General features: G+C 39.6%; 2 protein-coding genes across 2 annotated transcripts in view; both read left to right on the top strand.

Annotated features, from left to right (window-relative positions):
• Positions 1-1,073, top strand: part of kif26bb (kinesin family member 26Bb) — a 29,638-nt gene extending 28,565 nt beyond the window's left edge. Inside the window, exon 15 of the mRNA XM_056363235.1 lies at positions 1-1,073. This exon is cut by the window's left edge and continues 1,003 nt beyond it. The gene's annotated coding sequence lies outside the window, so the exon portion shown is untranslated.
• Positions 1,074-2,739: 1,666 nt separating this feature from the next.
• Positions 2,740-21,121, top strand: cnstb (consortin, connexin sorting protein b). The gene is made up of 11 exons (XM_056363215.1): positions 2,740-2,994; positions 5,700-6,270; positions 7,808-7,917; positions 10,155-10,185; positions 12,492-12,578; positions 12,720-12,828; positions 14,365-14,386; positions 14,485-14,542; positions 15,044-15,324; positions 18,646-18,790; positions 18,963-21,121. The coding sequence occupies exons 2-11, from the start codon at positions 6,183-6,185 to the stop codon at positions 19,169-19,171; spliced, it is 1,140 nt and encodes a 379-aa protein (XP_056219190.1). The 5' UTR covers positions 2,740-2,994; positions 5,700-6,182; the 3' UTR covers positions 19,172-21,121.
• Positions 21,122-23,296: the final 2,175 nt, after the last annotated feature.

The raw sequence follows: 23,296 nt of genomic DNA, 5'->3' as shown, positions 1-23,296 counted from the left end.
TGCATACATGTACCTCAATGTGTTCAAAACGTGGATCTCAAGTACACACCACCACTCAGCGACAAACGGAGCAAAAACAGACACTGTGCATTTTATAGAACTAGTACACACCTCACTGCACTACATTTAACTGTGACCTTTGTGTTTAAGTTTTCTGTGTTGACATATCTACTGATTTAAATTGGGTAACTAAAATTATGATTTTAATAAGACAACACAAACGATCGTGTGTGTCATTTGAACACCAAATTCTGTTTTGCAGCAAAAATGTCTCAGACTATAATGAAACTGTTCGTCCGCCTTAAAAGTTGTAATTTTTTCATGACGTTTGGCGCTCGCAGTTGTTTTCCAACTGGTTGTTCAAAAGGGAAAACCATGCCACCTGATGCCATTTTGTATATAGATTTTTGGTGCTGGATTATAAAAATAAAACTGTATTTAAAATCTTTTGAAACTAATGTAAAAAAAAAAAGAAAAAAAAGAAGCTTCTAAAATGAAAAGGAGGCTGGGTTGAGGTGAATATTAGCAGCAATCAAAGCAGTTTCTGTGTAAGCTGTGGAAACTGATTGAGCTGTCTGAGAAGGACTGAAGCACGAGGCTCTAGTTGCTTGAAGTTACTGACAACAGAGACGCTGTTGTGAATGTTTTCCCTCTGTTCAGAGAATGGGCGGTCTGTGATCAATAAACTGGCTGCTGAAACACATTAGTAAATGATTGGGGCCAGAATAAAAAATGTGGCTTCTACTCTCAGTCTAATGGAGGAGTAATTACATTAAACGAATAACGTCATCGTGTCTGAAGAGCCTCGTGGCTCTGAAGTCATTGAGCCAATCAGAGAGGAGGCGCTGATGCATAATAATCAATAGACAACGCTGGGTTTTCTACCTAGATCGATGCATTTGAATATACAGGGAAGACTCACATACACTGGATGTTTGTTTTGTGAATCCTATTACTCAGCATGTTGTACGTTACTGTTAATGGATGACCACAGCTCTCAGTTCTTTCCTGTGTTTGTAGACATTGCAAACTGTGCGTCCTTTGATTTGCAAGAATTAAAAGTCGTCATGCTGGTCCTGCTCATGGCTCCATCACTTACGTTTGTCTATATGTGGAGATCAGAGTGCGCGTGTTTGTGTGTGTGTGTGTGCAAAGTGAGAGAGTGAAAATTCTCATGTTATGTTGTGATGCCATACAACAACAACAACAACGGGATCCATAGCAAATGAAAAGCGAATGAGAGCAAGCAGAGTTCAGCCCTAAAGCAGCCCAATTACAAAGTCAGACTCATTACAAGAGAGAAAGAAAAACTGGAGAGGAACACACACACACACATACATACACACACACACACACACACACACACACACACACACACACACACACACACGCTTCCTTCCATGACTTTGCCCTTCCTCTCTTTCTGCTCCACTTCCTCATTGTTTAGCCTCATTCGAAGTTCCACAAAATCAGCGGCACTGCAGAGGAGGAGAGACACAGTCTTCCATCCGGACTGTTTGCTCAGATTTAGAAAAAAGAGCCATAAACACATACACACAGACTTCTGAAGAAAGCTGCAGAACATCCACGCGTCATATAAACCTGAATAATGCATGTGAATGTATTTTAAAACTGAAGAAAACTAATTTCTCCCTGTTTGGAGATATGTAATCTTCTGGAAACAAATCGAGCCTCGGCCAGTTCAAACATTTGAAAAGCTGGTTTGAGATGAAGATGTGAGAATTGCACTAATGTATTTACACAAGTAAATTATCGTTCCATTCATTTGTACATTTTAAGAAGTTCTAAAATAAGGACTGTGCTATTGCTTAATGCTTAATTTAGCAAATGAAACTAAAAGCCTGTTAAAATAAATAAAAATTCCAATAATTTGATGTGTGTTTACTGAAATAATTACTTCACAAGCTTACAGATACATTTTGTATTAATTTAGGACAATCATCTGATTCCTCCAAACTGCTCACCAAGAATATATATGATACTACACAGAGTAATAACATTATTTATTTTATATATAAAGTTTATGATTGTTAATAATACACTTTATGTTTAGAGCACTTTTCATAAAAGAGATGTCAAAGTGCTATACAATAAAAAGTGAAATATAGGCTACATAAAAATAAGGGCGATTATAAGGACAATGAAAGTAGACAATAGAAAGACAGTACATGATAAAATATGTTAATGAAAATAAAAACAGAAACCAGTAAGAATAATAAATATTACAAAACGAAATAATTATAATAACAATGATAATAAATACAATTTTTTTTTAACAGATAATGGTAGTTTCTTTTCTTTTTAAAAACTGCTTCAACTAATCAAGTAATATTTGTCTCTTATTCAAGACTTAACAAGAGTTGCACTGATATTCATAACTGTGATTTATATTTTTGTATTAAAATGGACAAACATAAAGTAATTAAGGTGTAACAGGCTTATATAGTGAATGCATGTTGACAATGAAGGAGCAGTCTTCAGTTATCACAATTATCATAGTGATTGTCTGACATGTATCTCATCAGTCAGATTTAAATGCGTTTCATTCTGTTTATGTAACAATAACAATAGGATGCAAAGACGATGTACATTTTTTTCTTCTATTCCCTTGTAATCCGGTGCACAGTTTATCAGCTTAACACCCCATCATATGACCGCCTCATCTACTGTTACATAACCGCTGACACACAGCCACGAACCAGTGAGACGCATCTGCCAGAAGATGGCAGCCTCGGCCACATGCTCGGGGAAATAAATAAATAACCGCGCCATGTAGGAATATATATCCTGCACTGAGGGGAAGGTGAGAGAAATCCCCGGATTGGACCGTAAACAAGAAGCATGAGAGAGTGTCAGAGACGGACAGATGACAGACTGAGGTGTATGTGGATCCTGCTGTGTGCCGAGGGGGAGACAGAACAACACCGCCACGCTTCTTCAGGGCGTTGATGTTCAGAGAAATAACATCCAGCCGTGAGTACATCCATCCATCTATCTGTCCCGCGTCTTGTGTTGTGTTCTCGTTTTATTACGAGACATTAACTTACATGAGCACGTCGCAGTGAGCTTTTGTGTTTCTGTTTCTCATCAGCGGGAATTAAATTAACTATAGAACCGGTTTTAGAGGAATGTCACGTCAACAATAGTAGGCTAAACACCGGATGTAACGTGTCAATATTATGGTGAAAAACGCATTAAACTCTACAGCTTACTTTAGACACCGCTGTGCATGCTGGGGGTTTCTTTGGCTCAACATCTTTCCACAAAGATACTGTTGTAGATATGGTTTAAAAAAAAAAAAAAGGAAAGAAAGAAGGCGCGTGGGAAATTGATTTAGTAAGAAAGCAATAATCGCTTTAATTGAGCGCGAGGAGTAGGTGAGCACGATAGCCGTCAGCAGCACGCGCCCTGGATGCACATGTTGCCTCCTAACGCAGAGACACGTGCACACTCACGCACACTCTGCCACCCACTTGTGTCAAAAAAAACAAAAAACAGACAGAAAATAAATTGAAACCACTTGACAGTTCACAATGGAGACCATGGCAGAAACAATAAAGGTGTCTATGTTTTTCACAGGAGTTGGATTTTCACATTATAAAGTATTAGAAGGGGTGTGAATACATTTTAATGATGGGTGGTGTGAATAGAAGCACAAGTGACAGAGTTGTTGCCAAGCTCGGTTCACTGAGCTGCACAGTAATGGTATATAATGGTAGGGCCTATATATAATGGTATAGGAGGATAGCATCATTTTGTCAGGAATAATTAACAAATATAATTATTGTATTGGTAACTATGATTCATTGCTACTGACCATTTTTCAAGGAACACTCCTGATTTTTCATGTGTTTTTGTACCCTGAAGGCAACTTCCTTTTAAAGATAATACATCATAGTGAACCAATGTCTGCTTTTATTTTTTAATCACAGTTACTGTCATGTGATTATGGAGTGAAGAATTCCCAAACCAATTAGCATTATTAAAGAATATGCAAAGATGATGTTCACTGAAAGGGATTAGCACAAGCGAAGTTTAAGGAATCTGAAATCCAAAATGTTAAAGATTAATACCGCGCTCATGTCCGTACACTGAACAGCTAGCACTTCTCTGGAGAAAGATTACAAAATCTGCCCACTGTCACCTCTAAAGCTCATTAATGAACATGCTGTATCTTGTCTGCTTAATCTATACAAAAATGAAAGTGTAAAAACAGCAGAAGGTTATGTGCTGGAGTGACTTCCTAGAGTTACTTGTTTCTGTCTTAATGCTAAGCTAAGCTAACCATCTGCTGGCTCTAACTTCATATTTACTGTACAGATATGCAAGTGTTATTGAGCTTATCATTTATCATTCATGTGTCAGTTCACAGGAGAAACCTCACAGTGAAAAGCCATAAATGTCATAATGTGTTTTTGTGCAATCTATGCAAATTTTCATCTTTAGCCTCCTCTGCATCTCTCTTATTATTATGCTACACCTCCTTATGAGTCAGTCTCTGCTCCCAGCGTTTGTACTTTGTGTCACATCCCATGTTGTAGAATTCAGAGCAGTCACATGACTGCTAAGATGCTGTGTGAACACATATCATCACACAGCTTTCATGGCCTCAAACCACTCAGGGTGAAAATGTAAGTTTCATGAGGCAGAAATACATTTCATTTATCTAGAGCGTTGCTTGTCTAAGTCACGTTTTGTACGAGCTTGTGTATAAAATTGTGCCAATACTGCACATATATCTGATATGGCTCCCACTGGGGAGGTTAAAACAGATGAACACAGGTGTGTACCTGTTGCACGAAAACAGCCTCTGATTCTGTGGAGCCATAACTCAAGGAAAAAAGAAAGGTGGAACTTATGTAAACGATACATGAAAACAAAAGATAAAATACACAAAGCCTTGACAATACTGTGTTTGGTATCTCTGTATAATAATTACAGCGACGGGACCGGCTAGAGGTTAGTGACCGTCCTGTAAAAGCTCAGTCCTCCTGATAATGTCAGCCTTTTGTCAACAGCTACAAGTAAACCCTTGTGAACTTTCTGTGAAATGACCTCAGGCAAGTCACTAAATCCCTTCCTTGTCAGGCATTGTTAATCTGGATGAAAACATCAGCTAAAGGCCTGTAAGTGGAGACTTTTACCTCCATATATTTACATCTCTACTTCATGCAATACGTGGTATATGATTAGTTTCTACAACATGCAGAGAAGATACATAGAAAATACAGATAAAACAGATAAAACTCTCACTATTGTTGGTTACGATGGGGTATCTATCAGAACGGCAAATTTCTACTTCTTTGCAGGCCACTTAATTATCACATTTACATAGTGAATTAAATCTAAATCTAACGTGACAAAATGTTAACATAGAAATTTGAGAGTTTTATCTGTATTTTCTATGACATATTCAGTGCCAGTTATTCTACTACAGGGTCGACTATGGAGTTATTTTCAACCTGGGAGTTATTCAGAGTGCAGCACTCTGACATGCCTCAATGGACAGTCCTGGTTTTGACATAAAGACAGTCCTTTCAGTCAATGACATAACTGCCATTTTTACCAGCATTGCTGCTTCTCTTTGCGTTCGGCTATCTGTTCTTTCTCTGTGTGTCCTGCAGGCACGAGGCATACATTATGTTCTCTTTTTAAAATGTACCTTATTTTTCTGACAGCTTGCCGGGGACGGGGAAAGGAAGGTACCCTGAATGCTGCGTGTAGGAGCGAAGAGAAAAGCACAATAAACCACGGAGTGGACTGCGCAAAATCAGAAACAACTGGCAAAACAACATCCTCTGAAACCCAACCTTCGTAGATTGTGGTGGGCCTTTTCCAATCTCTCTGTTCTTGGCCACCCAGGAGAGGCGATGGAAGGTTAAATCACATGCTCCGTCAAGAGCGATCACAAACCAAACCTGCTGAGACTTCATTCTCCAGTGTCCGAGGAGCCCTTGAAACCTTCCCTGGGAACTTACAGCAACACAAACTTTCCCAAGTAATTTGCTTATCTCACTCTAAGGAAGTACTTTGATAAAGGTCAGAATCATTTTTATGTTTCTTTAGCGAGGGCCCAAAAAGACCCAGCCACGGCCCACTGCGGGGTCTCAGAGGAGCGTCTGGGGAACATTGATCTGGACGAGAAGATTGTGACGGAGGTGATGGGTAACAAGAACACCAGCCTGCCGAAAGGTCCCGACAGCGAGCCTACACAGAAAGAGGAAGGGGGTGTCATTGATAATACCACAGGTAAAATACTTTACCCCATGTTATGTGTTTTATTTTTATTTTTTTACCTAATATACGACTCTTGTTTGCTTTTTATGTTTGTGCACTGTAGGGAATTTAGCTTTTTTGCAGTGGCAGCTATTGTGGATGGTAATGACCCTGTAAACTATATATTTATTACAGCTCATACAATCAGATGTCTCACAGATAGTTTATCATCTTTAAACAACCCTAGACTGACTTCATTAATATCTTCGCACAGTAGAGACACAGTAGAGTGATAGCACATTATCCTGCAGAAAACTGATTGAAAGCTTTTCAGAACAACTCAAAGCTTATCATCCAGATTGCGCGATCCTACAGATTGCGCCGGAAAGAACAGAGCTTAAGATGATCAGGATGATACTAAGCTGTAAGGAAGCCACGGCCAGTACTCTTGGATGCTTGTGATGTGCTATACAGCTGGAGCTGATAAGCTAGGTTATGTAAGAGTTGCACTATACAGCTCCAGCTAATAGTGACTAATTGTCACACCAATGGCTGCAGGCGGGCTGTCACTGATGGCAACCTGCTGAGGTAACAGCCTGTTTGTCAGTCGGCCTTAACATCTACCACGTCTTCTGAGGCTTACACACACACACACACACACACACAGACACACACACACACACACACACACACACACACACGTTTGTCTTTCTTTCACTTTTATATAGTGAGGAACCTCACTGACATAATACATTCTCTTGCCCCTAAAGCTAACCTTAACTATCACAACTAAATGCCAAACCCCAAACCTTGTCTCAACCATTTCTATATTCTATATTCTAACCTTAACCAATAAAATGAAGTCTTAAGTCAGTCCTTTTGAAGAAGAGAGAAGTGGCACAAATGTCCTCACTCCGATGGATTAGAATTGGTCAAAACAAATATAGCAATACAAATAGTAATACAATACAAGCCACACACACACACACACACAAACACACATATAAACACACACAAAATCTGCCAACCAGCCATATGTTGCGGATTTACAGGAGGTTATGTGCTAGACTATATCTTGGCTAGACACAGTGAATTCCTGCCCGGCTAGCTGTTCCCCACTGTGTCCAGTCTTTATGCTAAGAAAAGCTGACTGGCTGCAGGTGGTAGGTTGATGTTTTTCTCAATGGAGAACATTGGCCCAGTCATTTCACAACTAGTTAAGTGCAGTTTAATGTCAGTTGGACATAACTGTTTGTAATGCAGGTTGTCTGTTATAAATTTGTGGCTCCAGGTTTGGTCTGCACAGCCACCGACACTATACAACTGTTCTCGTAAACTGACCATTATCTTTTAAGTAATATAACGTACAGTATATATTTTCATATCAATAAGTTTCTTATCACTGATTAATTCCATCAACCCTTGAGAAATGCAGCGCAGAAACAACGCAGCAAAAGATACTGTGATCAGAATTTACACACTGAGGATGTTATAAGTTAACAAAATATAACCGAAACATCTGAAACATTAGGTATATTTCATAGCGTCTGTTTGTGCTGTATGTTTCTAGGAAGTGTCTCCAGAGATGGACCGCTGGGCCCCAGCCCGGAGCTGCTGGCCTCCCTGCAGTCCCTCGGAGAAAACAGCGACTACACTCTGCTCCCACACTCCCTGCACCAGGTGTGTGTCTGTGTGTGGGTGTGTGATTTTTTTTTTTTCTTCTCCCAAATCCAGAGAGAATACGTGTGTTATCTTTATTTAGTCCGACAGACTGGCTTTGTGTGAGGGTGTGTATATGCATCTACCCGTACGCTTACATGACAGTAAATTGACTATATGACTCCTAATGTGCATTAAACACCACAGAGCTAATGCACTAAGATATTTTAGTTTGTAATTTAAAAAGGGTCAGGTAAATTTCTCGAGGATACACCATCGATAGTTACTGAAGCAGAAGAGAACATTTACGCAGCTGCTCCACCAGCAGGTGCAGGGATTTCAACTGGCAACCCTCTGTCCCTTTGTTCGTCTCCTGTTGCCTCAGATCACAATTACAGCATTCAAGCGGACATGCTAATTAGAGGTGTGATAAATATAGTTTGGTTTGGTCTCTGTGTTTGGTAGAAAAGGATCACGGCAAAAGATCAGTGGCTTTGCTGGGTACGATTTCCAAACATTACTTAAACAATATGATTAATTTGTCTCAGCTTGTAGTTTAGTTTGCATCGCTGCCAACTGCAGCAGTCATGGAACAAAGGCGAAGCTGTTTTGCCTCAAATGCTAAGAAAGGAGAGAGAGGCACAGCAGTGTAATCAGGATCAGGCTCATTTGATAAAAGCAATAATATGACATGATCATAGTTATAGTTTTTTAACAAATACACTCAAATTACAAGCAATGACTGTTGGTGTGAGTGATGGTGCACGCTACGGATAACTATGTTCCCCATGTGGGCCCACTTTTAGCAGCAACATGCTCAGCGTCTTTTTGACACGAGGGTCCATATTTGGTCAAAGCTGCTACTCCGGTGTACCGAATATTTCAAAATGAAGACAAAATAATTCATCAAAGCAGCACGAGAGTTTCTATAGCGTAACTACTCCGTTTTGGGCTTTCATGTAAGTTTGCACGTCTGCACCTGATGGGAGGTTTGGCTCGTGGCAAATGATGATTGTGATAAATGCAATCCACAAGTGCTCGTACGAATAACAATTAAGAAAAGAATGCAAGAAGATGAGTGGGTCTAAGAAGTAATAATGTAATTTTCTTTCTGTTAAAATGGATTTGATAAAACTGGTATCAAAAAAGGGATTGTTGAGAATCTGAATTGAAGTCAAGGTATCAATATCAATACTCAGCCCTAGTTTCAGGAGACTCCTCAGTGAAAAGCAGGGACGTCCCCACAATGTTTTCTTTGCTCTTGATCCCCATCCCAAGTCTTTTAATATTGGATATTTTCTGATCCAATGCCTTGGTTTAATATTTTTTTCACTCTACTTATCTACGGTAAGTGTTGCCATGCTACAATGTCTACGATGTAAAATAAGTAAAACAAAAATGTTCAGTCTACTTTTTTCTTTCTCTATGTCTGTTCCAACAATGATTCAGGGTTTGACGCACACAGAGAGAAAAGGTCATTACTGTTCGTGTTCATCGCTCTGTGTATGAGTCAGTCAAAGTTATGGTCAGAGGCCACTTTGAGCGGAGAGGTGTAGGAAACTAATTAGAGCTGAAATGATTAGGTAGATTAATCAATTAGCTGATCGACCAAAAATGAATCAACAGTTCCTTTGAGGAGTAGTCCTTGTTTTTCAGCCGGATTTGATACTTTCCTTTCCTTACTTTCCTGTTTTTGACAGAACATTTAATTTATTGGATGAAACAAGCAATCTGAATATAGTGTGTGCACGATTTGAAGCACTTTTTAGCCCAAATGACTAATCAATAAGAAAATAATAATTAGCTTCAGCCCTAAAACTACCTGGTATCATGGAATTACAGAAACTACCGAATCATACAATCGAGTGGTGGAGAGGGAAGGTAAAAGTGTCTGGATGGGGAAAAAAAGCCCACAGAGACATGTTAATCCGGACCATAAGTCGTAGCATATGACTTCATGTCTCCAGGTTGTCTGCATGTCTCTGCCTCTTGGTATGACGCTGCCATGTGACCCTCATCTTTGAAGGAATTTGGTGCATTTCAAACAAAAACGTGTACATTTGGTTTAACGGCCCAATTAGTGTTCGACAGCATTACTTTCATGGATTTAATGGCGATGTTTCACACCGTCACATGATTTCTCTTGGAGTTATTTTGAGTCACAGAGGAACACAGCTTACGTACAGTCCTGTATATTGCACTACCCTGTGAATCAGCTGCACCTCCTGTTTAATCAATTACCTTTTTTTTTTTTTCAGATTGCAGAGGCCTACTCACTCAAAGAGGACTGTATCCTTTCAAGCGCACAGTGACCTCATTTCTCTGTTTACAGGTGCTGTAACATTTACCAATCACTAGCATTTTCCAGCTGAATCATGACTGAGCCAGAGTGGCACTTGTGATAATGAAAAAAACATTAAAAGAGTGTTTTCTAATCTCTACTCTATGGAGAAATTGTTTCCATCCATGTTGGCTGAATGGGGGCTTACCTTCAATGCCCATCCTGGTCTGATGAAAGCCGCAACGCTTTGAGTTTGACGCTGTAGGACATGGGTGCTACCATTCAGCAATCCAAAAGTATCATCAAAATGTAAGCACAAAATTAAATATTCAATGAAATATCATTGATGTCAAAAGGCAAACACCTTCCTGTTAATAATTTTTTCAGTTGGTTTGCCTGTCTTTGTGTCAGCCACATTATTTTCTATCTGTTCATTTGTCCCTCAGTCACTGGGTGTTCTCCACGCTTTGGCTCAGAGCCCCGAGGGCTCGCAGCAGCAGTAGTTTTCTCTGGTTCTGTTTGCGCGGTCGGCCTGGCAACAGCTGTCGGCCTGTCTTGCTGCAAGGCGGATGGTGTGTGTGTGTTTACGTGTGAGATGGGAGAGACAGACAGAGAGAATGCTTAATGCATGGGGACGGAGGTTTTTGGAGATAGAAATGAAAAAAAAAAGGCCCGGGGATTGGGAAGCGGGGCGTTCGTTGGGAAACATTTTTAATCGCATGACAGAGTAACATCCCACTTATGCAACAGTGTGTCATAACCCTGATTTTTAGCAGAACATTTGTTTAGTCTCAGTCATTTCTTCCAATACAGCTGATTCATTTTGACAAGGCTCACAGCTCTTCAGATCAAACCTGAATCTTTGTCCCCAGTTTTATGGCTCCACGAGGCAGAATATATGATTTCGGGTTGTCTGTGTGTCCCATCCTTGTGAACGCAATATCTCAGGAACACCTTGAGGGAATTTTTTTTGTTTCATTTATTCGAAACGTTAATTTGTACTCAAGGATGAACTGATTAGAATTTGGTGGTCAAAGGTCAAAGGTCAAGATCACTGTGACCTCGCAAAACACGTTTTTGGCCATAACCACAAAAACTCATATGGTGATTATGACACAATTTAAAACAAATGTCTAACAGGATAAAATGAAGAAGTGATGACATGATATATCCAAACAGTCAAAGGACAACTTCAGTGTGACATCATAATGTTGTCAAAAACACTTCTGGCCATTATTCAGCGCTGTAACTCTGGAACAGAAGGAGACATTGTGACCATATTTCCTGTAACTTGACTGGTGGGCGGAGGCAAACAACCGCAAGGCAGTAATTCCAATTCTTTCTCCAGATTCCTCACACCAACAAAAAATGTTGTTTCTAAACTACTATATTATGATTGTTAGCTGTGCACGAATTTTTTGATAATGCCTTTGAAGTAATTTTAGAATACAGTTTATCTTTCTTCATTTCTCAGTTGCTTTAGTCTTAACTTTTTCTTATTATAAATGGTCATAACATTCTGTTTGATTTATTCTTGTTATCTATGAAAATGGCTAGCCTCATCTGGTTCCTCCAACAAAGTATCAAGTACTTTACTTCAGTAACAGTAACAACTCCAACCCTAGAACTGTATGTGTGTTTCAATTCACTGTAGAAGTTTATACCTTTGCTTTTTTTGGAAGACGGTCTTGTGTGGGGAACAATCTGAATCTGTCCTGTCTCAAACTGACACTGACTACATTCACATTTGTCTTGGCTAATGGGTAATTTCCTCTGCCTCTATCCTTGATGGTATCTGTGAGTGGAAAATGTTTTTTTTTTGTTTTTTTTTTTTGTTTTACATCTTTGACATAATTAGCTGATGCTCTTGTCCAGATTGTTCCACTCTTTTAATTGACCTCTGGGGCGCAAGATTATCTTTCTAACCTCTAGGTCAGACGAGACCCCATTTACTTCACCTTGCCGCCTTGTGTTATGTATTAATTTCAGTTTATTAATAATTTAAAAATGCATCTGTGCAGCATAAGGAGCCGCCAGCCTCTTGAATCTAAGTATGTGTTTATGTGTTGGAATTGGTTTTGGATTAAGGACCCCTGCTGTACAGTGCCATTTAAGTGTATACAATGTCATTGGATCATAGTTGCTGTTTTAAGGGGTTGTATTTCCAGTTTTTGCCATTACATACATGCTGGTGAATGAACACACAGGATCAATGTAAAAACTATTTTAAAAAAAAAACAAAACTAACTGTAGTTAATCAGAGATGTTTAGATTTAAAGTCTCTTTAACTTTCTTTAACTTGTGCTGCTACCAGACCAGTGGGCCATTCAGTTCCTGCAGCTGGAGAAGCTCTACCATGAACGTCTGCTCTCCAACCTTGCCGCCCTGCAGGAAAACTGGGGTATTGCGTGCATCTGTTTTTCTCAGCTCTGTAAAATATTAGTGATCAAACACCTACATGCAATTCGGTGCTATCCTGAGACAAAGAGTGGGTGTGTGCGCATTTATTTTGTGTGCACCTGCACTCTACATGTGTTCCCAGAGAGCCAGTGGAAAGAGAAGAACACCGAGAGCAGTTCACCCGCTGAGACAGACCTCATCAGTCAGAAGCACATCGAGACCCTGAGCCAAATCTGTAGGACACACCCCAGGTATACCACAACACCTACACGTGACATTTGTCTCTGTGGTCGGACAAACCTGCTCTACGTTGATGAAGCAGACAGATACATGGGAGGGAACCTGAATTCATCAGCAGCCTTTTTTATCTTGTGATCTGCCACAACAATTCTTCCCCAGGGTGTGGTGTTTGGAGGCAGCAGCAGACTCTCCAGACTTTTAGGCATCTCTTTATCCTTAAACATATATTTAGTAAAGTTATGTGGAGTGTTCCCGTGGCTCTGCTCCTACTCAGACGGCAGGAGCTCAATCAACTCTCAGTATCTCTCATGCCATCTGTATTTCCTCCCATTACCTTCATCACTGCCGGGTATAAACCTTTAAGCACTCATTTTGTCTTACTGTAATCAACTTCTGTGTTTATGTTCCACGACACACTGAGGGGTCGTGGACAAAGCCATCACATTGATAATGCATGAAGACACACTGAAGATGCAGACACACATGGGAACGATTGGGAAACATCAATATTTCTGACAGGGTGGAAAAGGATTTCCGCAGGATAGTGATTTCCTCCAGACACAGACAAATACCGCAGGTCTGAATGCCAGGAACTGTTGTGTCCTACCTATGCTGTGACTCTCCTGGTATGTGATTTCAGCCTACGGTCATTTTGTGCAGGTGGATTTGATTTGGCTGGAGAAGAGATGCCAGCTTCAGACGGAAAGCCTGAAGATATTTTAGCTTTTAAATATGTTAAAACCCCCTCCGATGAAAATCGAGTGTTTAACCTTGTTAACATGCCCATATGGTGTTTTTTTTAATTTTTTTTTTATACAAGACATATCATGAGAGAAATAACCAGTCAACACCATTGCTGAATTTTTTCCACCTTGGAACTGCAGTGAACCAATGACAGTCTCATAAAAACCGACTCAGACAGCCAGGGTTTCATTTGTCACCAACCTAAGGAACCATTGCGTTGTCATTACAGTAATGAGCGAGAGTTAGCATTAGCACAACCATTAACACTGTGTCAGCTACTGCCTGTTAAAAGCAAACAAACAACGTAAATAAAAGATGCTAACTAGGCTAACACTTCCGATACGCCTGCTAGTCGCTGATTTTGGTCACAACAGACTCCTCATCTGAGTCTGGGTCTGACTGAGGCTCAAACATGAGGCTGAGTCCCTCTGATGTTTCTCCACTAATCATATTGATAAGCTCTGCTCTCTCACCTGTCAACCTAGCACTAGCAGTGGTGGTGTGCAGGTCACAAGGCCTGATCCAGAATTTCTCAAAGAGGAAGTAAACGTAGACGTGCTTCAAGGCCCAGTTTTCCTTTTTTTTTCACTTTTTATATGGGAAAACCTTGTTAAACAAAATATTAATCATAGCAGAGTATTTTAACATTGTTTAAAACATGTCTGGAGAGGAACTTTAAGTCACATACCTTTAACTGTGTCTGACCTTTCTCCACCTGTCTGCTTTCTCTTTCTGCTGCTGTCTGTCTGATCGTCCTCTGTATCGACCTTTCTTTGTCTCTTTCTCTCTTTGGCATCACTTAGCCCATCCATCAGTGTGCAGCAGGTAAGACCTGGAAATCTTCCCTTTCTACACTGATCATAGATCAATCTCAGACTTTTTCTAAATGATAAATTACTGTCATCTGTGTTTTGATTCAACAGAACACTCTGAATACAACACTGAAAGACATTCAGACAATACAACCCTGTCATGACAAAGGTATGTGTATTATTGTCTATATACAGAACCGACGGAGTAAACAAGAATGAGATGGACAGTCATGCTAGCAACTCTGCTATGTGCTAGATGCTAACTGCCCACAATGACAATGCTAACATCCTGATGCTAAGCAGGTACAATGTTTGCATTGTTCACCATCTTGGGTTAGCATATTAGCATGCTAACGTTTGCTAATTAGCACTAAAGATAAAGTACTGCTGAGGCTAACGGGTCATTAGTTTTGGTCAAATTTAAAATTTGACTGAAAGATGATGCAACCATTTGAACTTTGAGCGCTTTCTAAGGGCTATAAAATAAAGGGACAATCTAAATGCACTCCCTTTTACTGCTTAAATTCTTTATTTAGACAGATGAAAGTGACATATAATAGAGCAAACTGATCTACTCATGGACACATTAAGGCTCTGTTCACATACAGGTAACGTTTGAGTAGTAATCTGTAATCAATATCCAATGTCCTGTGTTTCTCCACCTTTCTAGTCGACAATCCTGACACATCACACGAGGACGGAGAACAAGAGCAAAACGTGAACTCAGAGTCAGAGCTATCTTCACCATACACAGACCATCAGGAGGAAACTGGGGAAAAGGAAGGAGCGGAAGAGGAGGAGATATATGAGGAAGGGCAGGAAGTAGAAGAAGAGGAGGAGGAGGTGCCGTGTGAGGAAACGCCAGAGGAGGAGGAGGTGAAGGTGGAGTGGCCAACAGGAGTTCCCCAGGCTTCAGACAAGGACCTGGCCAAACTGTCCCACACAGAAGGGGTAGGAATCCACTTTTTCTACTCCTCTGGTGTGTGTTTGTCTGGCTTGACATTTGTTTTTTTATTTCTAATCTAAGTTGGAAGGATGAAGCAGATTCTCATTTTTATGTGAAAGATGGATGTGAGGTGAATATGTAAAGGAGAGCTGTTGTAATGCAGACAGGAGGGGTTTAAATATTGTTTCCTGCTCTGTATCCCTGCTTGATCTTTCTCATCTTTCCTTCTTCCTCGCATCCATCCATCAATCCCTGCATGCATCTGTCCTTCCTTCCTTTCTTCTTTTCTCCTCTGTTTTTATGTCTTTTATAATTTCTACCTGCAAAAATTAAGACTGTATTTGTTTAGCTTCCACATCCTGACCCACACAGCTCTTTGTCTTTACTGGGACACTCCCACTGAAGATATCTGTGTAGTGAGATCATCACCAGCGTCTCTATGTTCAAAAACCTCCACCCTAGTTCACTGGTGTGGCCTCACACTCGGGATGTCTACCCTGCCAAATGTGCTGCATTACTGAGTCAGCGCCTGAGCCAAGACATCGTGTCCTGGCTCAAACACTGAGCTGGAGGGGCCTGGTTCTTCCTAGAGGTTGGGATGAAATCAGAGCCATTCCAAATAAGCAGTACAAGCTGAAGGCCTCGTATTGATGGGGTCAGGATCATGGCTGTTATGTAATCCAGTGGAGATTTGACTGGGTGGGGCATGAGTGGGACTCCTTTCTTTGTAAATATTGTATCACATTTCATGAGTGTTTTGCTGGTTTTCTACCAGCAAGATTATATTTTCCCCCTTTTCCCTTTTTGTAGTCACATTACAAGATACTAAACGGAGTGAATCAACATTTACACAACCCATTTTAGAAATTAAATATTAATGCACAGAACTGGAAGTATCTCCTTGTGACTTGCAGTTGGCCAGAAAAGCAAGGGCTGTGAAAAACCACTATAATTTCATGTCAAACCTCCGTCAAATTTGAAGGAAATATATTTTTTGACTAAATGTGTTGTTGCTTGTGGTTGTATTGATGCATGGACATAAACTGAGGCATTGAATCCTGGAGCTTGACTGACAAAAATGAACAGCAGCAAACAGATCCGAACTAACAGAAACATGTAGAGCCACAGTCATGCTCAAAAACAAGCTCTCTGCTCATTCAGTCCTCAGCCGACCAAAACAGTGACCTCCTGGAAAACACTGCGCAGCAGGCAGCAGCATCAGTTTATGGGCTATATAATAGATCACTTTGTTGCAAGTGTGTTATGTGAAAAGGCCATACTGTGTCCTTTCAGAAGCCCTGGGATGAGCTCTGAGAGCACAATAAGGCGTTAGAAATATTTGAAAGACATAGTCTTCCTCTACAAATGAGTCATTATATATGATGCTTTGTGGCTTTGAATGTTTCTCTTAGTTCACTTCTGTTTGCTGCTGTTCATTAATGTCACATTGGTCAAATCAGACTAATGTCCACGCATGAATACCAACGTGACTGACTCATAATTTGACTGTAAATACTATTTTGCTTTTCCCAGCGATTTATTCCTGAATAAACCATTGATTTCATCAAAATGTCTATAATAACTGAAAAAATATTACTAGTGTGTGACATTTTTTCATCGGCAACATTCTAATCTATCTATTCTAATCACTTCTAATCTAATCTAATCCAGTCTAATCTAACCCAATCTAATTAAGAACAATACTGTCAACGATTAATCCAATAAAGAAAACTACTATCATCAAAAAAGAAAATCAAACAAACCCCTTAATCCTACTGATGTTTGAGCCACATCGAGTGAACCCACTGATTATTTTATATCCAGAACGACTTTACCATCACCATAATCTGCCTTGGGTGGTCGCAGCCACCTCCAGCAGTTTTATATCATTGTGGTTGAAGATTTCTCAAACCTTGCATATGTCCATTTCACAAAGTGGTAAAACAGCAAGTACTGAGTTATACAGGGCTTTACTTGTGCTCCAGAATGTGGCCTAAACAGTAAAACATGATATACGCCTCTGTACAGATCCAGCGTGGTATTGACCCACTGACCTCACTGAATAATTGACCTATAAATTATTGCAGCAGATGCGGCTGACAGCTTGAGAGATGACTCCATTTCTCTAGTCAGCATATGCCCACACTCTGTGTTATTGTTTCTGCTTCGTGGCCGGTTGAGAGATTAGAATCAGGTCAAAAAGGTTTTCTTCAGGATGGGAGGTGTTTTCAGATCTACTAGGATTGACCTCTGCTGACTGTACATCTGTTCTTGACTGTATCTTTTCAAACATCGGTCAAAAGCTCTTTTTTTGCATTGAATAACAATATTTACAATCCAAGGAATTCCTCCCTCTGACTCTGGTATTGAGTTTGTCCAATTATGCTCTCCAACAGAAACACTGTGTTTTTCCAACACAGAGAGAATCATTTATGCTTCTGTGTTGTTACACCTGTGCTTCTGCAGATCTGTGTTTACTTGCCCCAGCCAAGCTTCTATGGCTCAGCTCCAGTTCGTCTAAAAAGCTGGCCTGTTGGTCTTCTGTTGACTAATACCAAACATACAGCCAGTCTCACAGTAGTCTCCTGATAGAGCCTGTTCACTGTGCACCACTGATTGTGTTTTATGGTGTATTGCATATTATGTCCTGTGGTTTTACTGTCCTTATTTAGAACAAGATGTTCTACTATTCTAATAGTTTATGTTCTTATTGTATTTGTCTGTTTTTAAAGGTCTTTTTTTGGCATTTTGCCTTTATTCGACAGAAACGGGAGGCTCAAGGACAGAGAGAGGGTGATGATAAAGCTTCTCTGCTGGAATTGAATTGGGAATGTCGCATGGTCCACGTTGCAAACCACTTAAACCTCCTAGTTTGTGTTCTTCTTCTTACAAGAGGCTATCACACTACACTTAAAAAAAGATTATTTAGTTATATAAAAATTAGTTTAACTCATTTTTGATGACACTTTTCTTCTTCATTGACACTGACTTTTAGGGAATTTACCAAAGGGTACCGCTATTTCATTAACATGAGGTTTAGGTGATTCATTATGCCTGAGAGTAATTATAATGAGGATGAAGGTTTTGTTTTCAAATTTTAGCAGTCTGAAACAAATCACTTCCAACATGCGTTTTCGAAAGGTTCAATGTTATTTCTGTGCATGCTTGTTGACTACTTATACTAACTTAAAGTAAAGTGTTGGTCCATGTCTCAATACTTTCCCCACCCGACTGTACAGACAGGCCCAAGCCCATTAGTTGCTACTGAGGATGTAAATGTGACAAGAGGAAAACATCCATTTTCTGTTTCTTTGCGTCTCCTTCAGATTTCTTCTCCTGATGGTTTGGTCTCCATTCTGAAGAGGAGGAGAGCGTCGCTGGATGGACTGCCTCCACCCAGCGACATGGCTATTAAACAGAGCTCCAAACGCAAAGTTCGCTTCAGCGAACCAGAGGACGGCATTGAACAAGGTACAGTTTAACTTCTCTCTATTCTAAATACATTCATGAGCTGCATACCCTGAATCACTCTTGCCAATTCCAGCACTGATTTTAAGCATGGACGCACAGGGGCTGCAGATGTACTATCAAATGACACTATAAAGAAGCATATTACAATTGTGCCATGTTTCTTACTTCTCAGATGAGGTAGGTGGAGACTCCTGCCTGATCCTCCTGCTGCTGTGCCTGGTTACTGTGGTGATCAGCATAGGCGGGACCGCTCTCTACTGCACCCTGGTGGACACTTACTCCAACATTTGCACCGACTTCACTCAGAACGTCAACTTCTACGTCATGAACGCACGGAGGTTCCTCGAAGGGCTCGGACACTGGCTGCCCCTCCGGACTTAAGGCCGCTTCATCTGCTTTCCAGACAGGAGCAGACATTTGTGTCGAGTGTAGAATAGAGAGCGAGGATGAAAGAGTTCCCGACTAAGACTGTACAGATGCAGGACCTACAGGCATTAATCTGATGCCGCCATGCAGAGTGTTTAAAGCTTTGACTCCTTCTACAGTGACTGGACTCATGTCTCAGCAAAAGAGCTCACATCCCACTAAGACTTGTAAATTTGGTCAAATGGACTAAGATGTTTGTGTCGGTAACCGAGCGCTCAAAGCAACAACAAAAAAAAACAGTAAAAACTGTCCAAATTTCTTCACCTCAGAAGAAAAACATGTGATGATGTGTGCATGTTGTAGGATGAAAGTTCAAAAACAAAAAAAAAAACTTGTTTACTACTGTCTGTGTGGATGTTTCATCTTCAAACTGAACCTTACAGATGACCACACGAGAGGTCACAACTCTGCTATATTTATATTTTAACTGAAGTAGTTTATCTACAGTATATAGTAGTGTTTCCCTCACAATTGTAGCAGTTGTAGCTGTGGATAAATTTGTCTTTTGTTCCAGAGGTTTTCTTGTTCTGGCGCTTTTATTTTGACTTAGACAGAGAAGATGATTTTAGCATCTTTATTATCATTAGGATCATTACTGTGTGTTGTTTCTTTGTACCATTAATGGGCCAAATGATGATTTTCTTCTCCTTTTAATTTCATGTTACCATTATTGTTTGCTCTTTTGACCCATCTTTATTAATGAATATACTGTGTATCTACTGTATATCAGACACAATCTACAGCAAGACAAAAAAGATTTATTTTATTTTGAAACACCTTGATTCCAGATGAGCCTTTGTGATCCTTTCACCGAAACGGATAATTTCATAATTGCGTGTTTACCTCAACATAAGTGGTTACACTTTACATTCCTCTTATATGAAGACGACCAGCTCAAAGAGAAGCTTTGTACTGTATATGATAGCGCTATATGTACACATGTCCTATTAAAAACAGCATCATGAAACAGTCTGCATGAATGATGCTGTATATGTAGATTCAGGAAGAGCGTGGCTCTCTGTATGAAAGAAAAAAAAAGTCTACCACCTTATAACACAATACATTTGTGTTTTAAGGTTAATTTCAGTGTGGTCATCATGATTATCAGAATACAAAACAGTAATTTAACAGCCACTCTACAAACTCAGGCATGTAACCTGTGTTTATACTTTTTGGTGCTCTATGTTTTCATGTTCATCCTTTGGTGTGTAGCTTTAAAATTCCTCCTCTACATCTGGATTTACAATCAGTTCCAGTCTTCTCCTGCAGTGTGCAAACAGCTACACCATGATATTAAAATCCCAGTGCAGTGAGGAGATGCACTTAGGTTGTGTGCACATTGGACATCAGATCTCATTCAAAAACAGGCAAAAAAATAAGTGGTTTAAGAGCAAAAAATTAAGAATCAGTACATTATTACTTTGGCCAAAAACTATTTAATATCGTTCTTGAGTGTTCATGTGTTTTTTTACACTGAGCTAATTGGGCCATTGGGTTATAATCACAATCTGGAGGCTGCCTTTATATGCACTGGGAGTTGAATATCTAGTTTGCTGTCCTTTATATCATTTTGTCCAAGAGCAGATCTTGATGGACCAACAGTTGTGTTTCTGGGCTGGCCCCGGTAACACAAAAGAAAATATACCTGTATACACACACATTTTATTGGAATGGAGAAAATGAAATTCAGCATGTTCCTTTATCCATTGCGTTGTGTTGATATTTTTTAACTGATTTCAACTCTCCTTCTGAACTCCAGATGTTTGCAAAATGATGAATGTTACCTCTGTATTGTCACTGTGGCTATTGTTTACCTACATGTTTTACATTTTGCAATCCATCTTTATATGGTTCAATATTTATGTTAAGTCGTGTCCACAAGGGAATACAAAACAAAATAATTAACATTTGCCATTGTGATTTCTTTTTTAAGACTTGTTTTAACTGTGGCATGGTTGGTGAAAAGAGTCTTTACTTTAAATTAAATTAAATTAAATTGGACACATTTAAATTAAATTAAATGTGTCTAATTTAATAATCATAAAGATTTTTTAGTAGAATATGGTTGTATATTCATGCTCTTCAGGGGTTTGACACCAGCCACCAATTCCCTACATGTAATACTGACGTTTCGCCACTAGATGTCACTGTACACCTCAGAATGAACAACCGTTTTCTCCAGAAAGTTCACCCACATACAAACTGCTGCAGTCATACTGCAATGTACTGTGTGGGCAGAGCTACTAAAACTATTGTGTCGACAATCCAGCAAAGTCTGACCAGCATGTGTCTTACCTGTCATATTTCACATTCACTTGAGATTATATATTGTTTATTCAGGCTAATTCGTAGAACAGATGGTTGCTGCATTCAATAAAAGATGGACTAATGTGTTCATGTGTTAATGTTTAGATGACAAATCTACATTTAAATCCAGACCATAATAATATGTGCTGCTCTAACTGAGCAGTCATGGATCCACAACAAAGTCAAGTGAATGTCTTTATGACTCTGAACTGAATATTAGATAGATAGATAGATAGATAGATAGATAGATAGATAGATAGATAGATAGATAGATAGATAGATAGATACTTTATTTATCCCCTAGAGGAAATTCATTCATTTTAGGCCAACAGAAGAACATTTACTCCAATGATTTTACATTTCTTTAAGGAATAGCATCATAGGATAAACAACATGGACATTTACTGTAATATTATCATACAGAATTTTATTTGAGCTACTTGTGATCACTCTGTTCTCATTTCCTCCTCTTTTCTTCTTCTTTCACTCTCTCAGCTCCACTCATCTATCCCTGGAAATGTCCCCCACTCAAAGAAAATATAAAACTAAAAGAGTTTTAATATTTCTGATCATAAACTAAAGATGTAAAAATATTAAATGCATATAAGTGACGTCACACAGAGTGGGGAGAAGCTGTTCAACTGCTCTGACAGATTTCTGTTTAACTCGACAAAGTTTCCAACAAAACTAAATAGTGCATATCACAGTGGACCTTTGTGTCATTTATGTCTTGCTGGTAAAACAGGTGACAAGGAAGTTACATCCTAACTGATGACCTGCCTTGATGAGAGGACTGACAGATTGCATTTTCATTTTGACCCGTAAGCAGAGAAGTGACATGTAAATGTAAATGCAATGGGCCGTGGGCGCTGTTTGCTTATAGTATTTGAATATTGTCACTGTAGAGCAGGTTAAGTCAATAGCTTTTCAGTTTTCATTCAAGGAACGCCCACCAGTATGAGAAAATGAAAATGCTAATTAGATTACTGCATTTAATTTCTTATTGTCTTTACTTTACTGGACTGAAGAGCAGCAGGAGAACAGGTGTCTGCGCACAGAAAGTCCCACTGTGCGCGCTCAGAAATGAGGCACAAAAATAACTCCATATTTTTACAGTAATTACTATAAATGTCTGCTTAGAATATAAACTACAATCATGGTTTACTGATATTTAGTTTGTGATATACAAACGTTTGCGTTTGCCTGTTTTACATTCAGGACAGTAAATGTCGCACTGTTCACATGAAGCATCAAGAAATGAACATTTTCTCGAACCACTTTGCTGAGAAAATAAATTCAAAGCCCCTGACTCTGTCGGACTTACTTCCGGTAACGGGCAGTTGATTTCTTCGTGCAGACAGCGTATAAAGCGTGGTGGAGGTGTCAGAGTGTTTTTACCTCGGCCTGCGGTGGGCCCGCACGGCGTTTGTTAATTTCCTGCTATTTTCCCCACGCCAGCCACGCCTTCACTTAGATGCAGGATAGAATCAGATTCCAGTAATATTACATAACATATTACATACATAACATTTACACAAGAACTCACATTCTCATGGACACAGTAAACCAACATGAAGTCCACAAGCAGCGACAAAAATCAATAATCTTCCGTGGTAAGTGAAGGAAAACTGCAAGTATAAGTCCAACAGCAGCTGTGCACGATCTTCGAGTTACTAATAAATAATAGTCACAACGTTCATGAACATACAGTTCATTGATTTGAAAGCAATTTTGACTAAATGAAAGGTTTAAATGCCACATATGTTACTCCTG

The sequence above is a fragment of the Seriola aureovittata genome, chromosome 19 (genome assembly GCF_021018895.1).
Source record: "Seriola aureovittata isolate HTS-2021-v1 ecotype China chromosome 19, ASM2101889v1, whole genome shotgun sequence".
NCBI classification, from domain to species: Eukaryota; Metazoa; Chordata; class Actinopteri; order Carangiformes; family Carangidae; genus Seriola; species Seriola aureovittata.
Note: the sequence above shows the minus strand (reverse complement) of the source record. Positions and strands in the feature narration are given on the sequence as shown.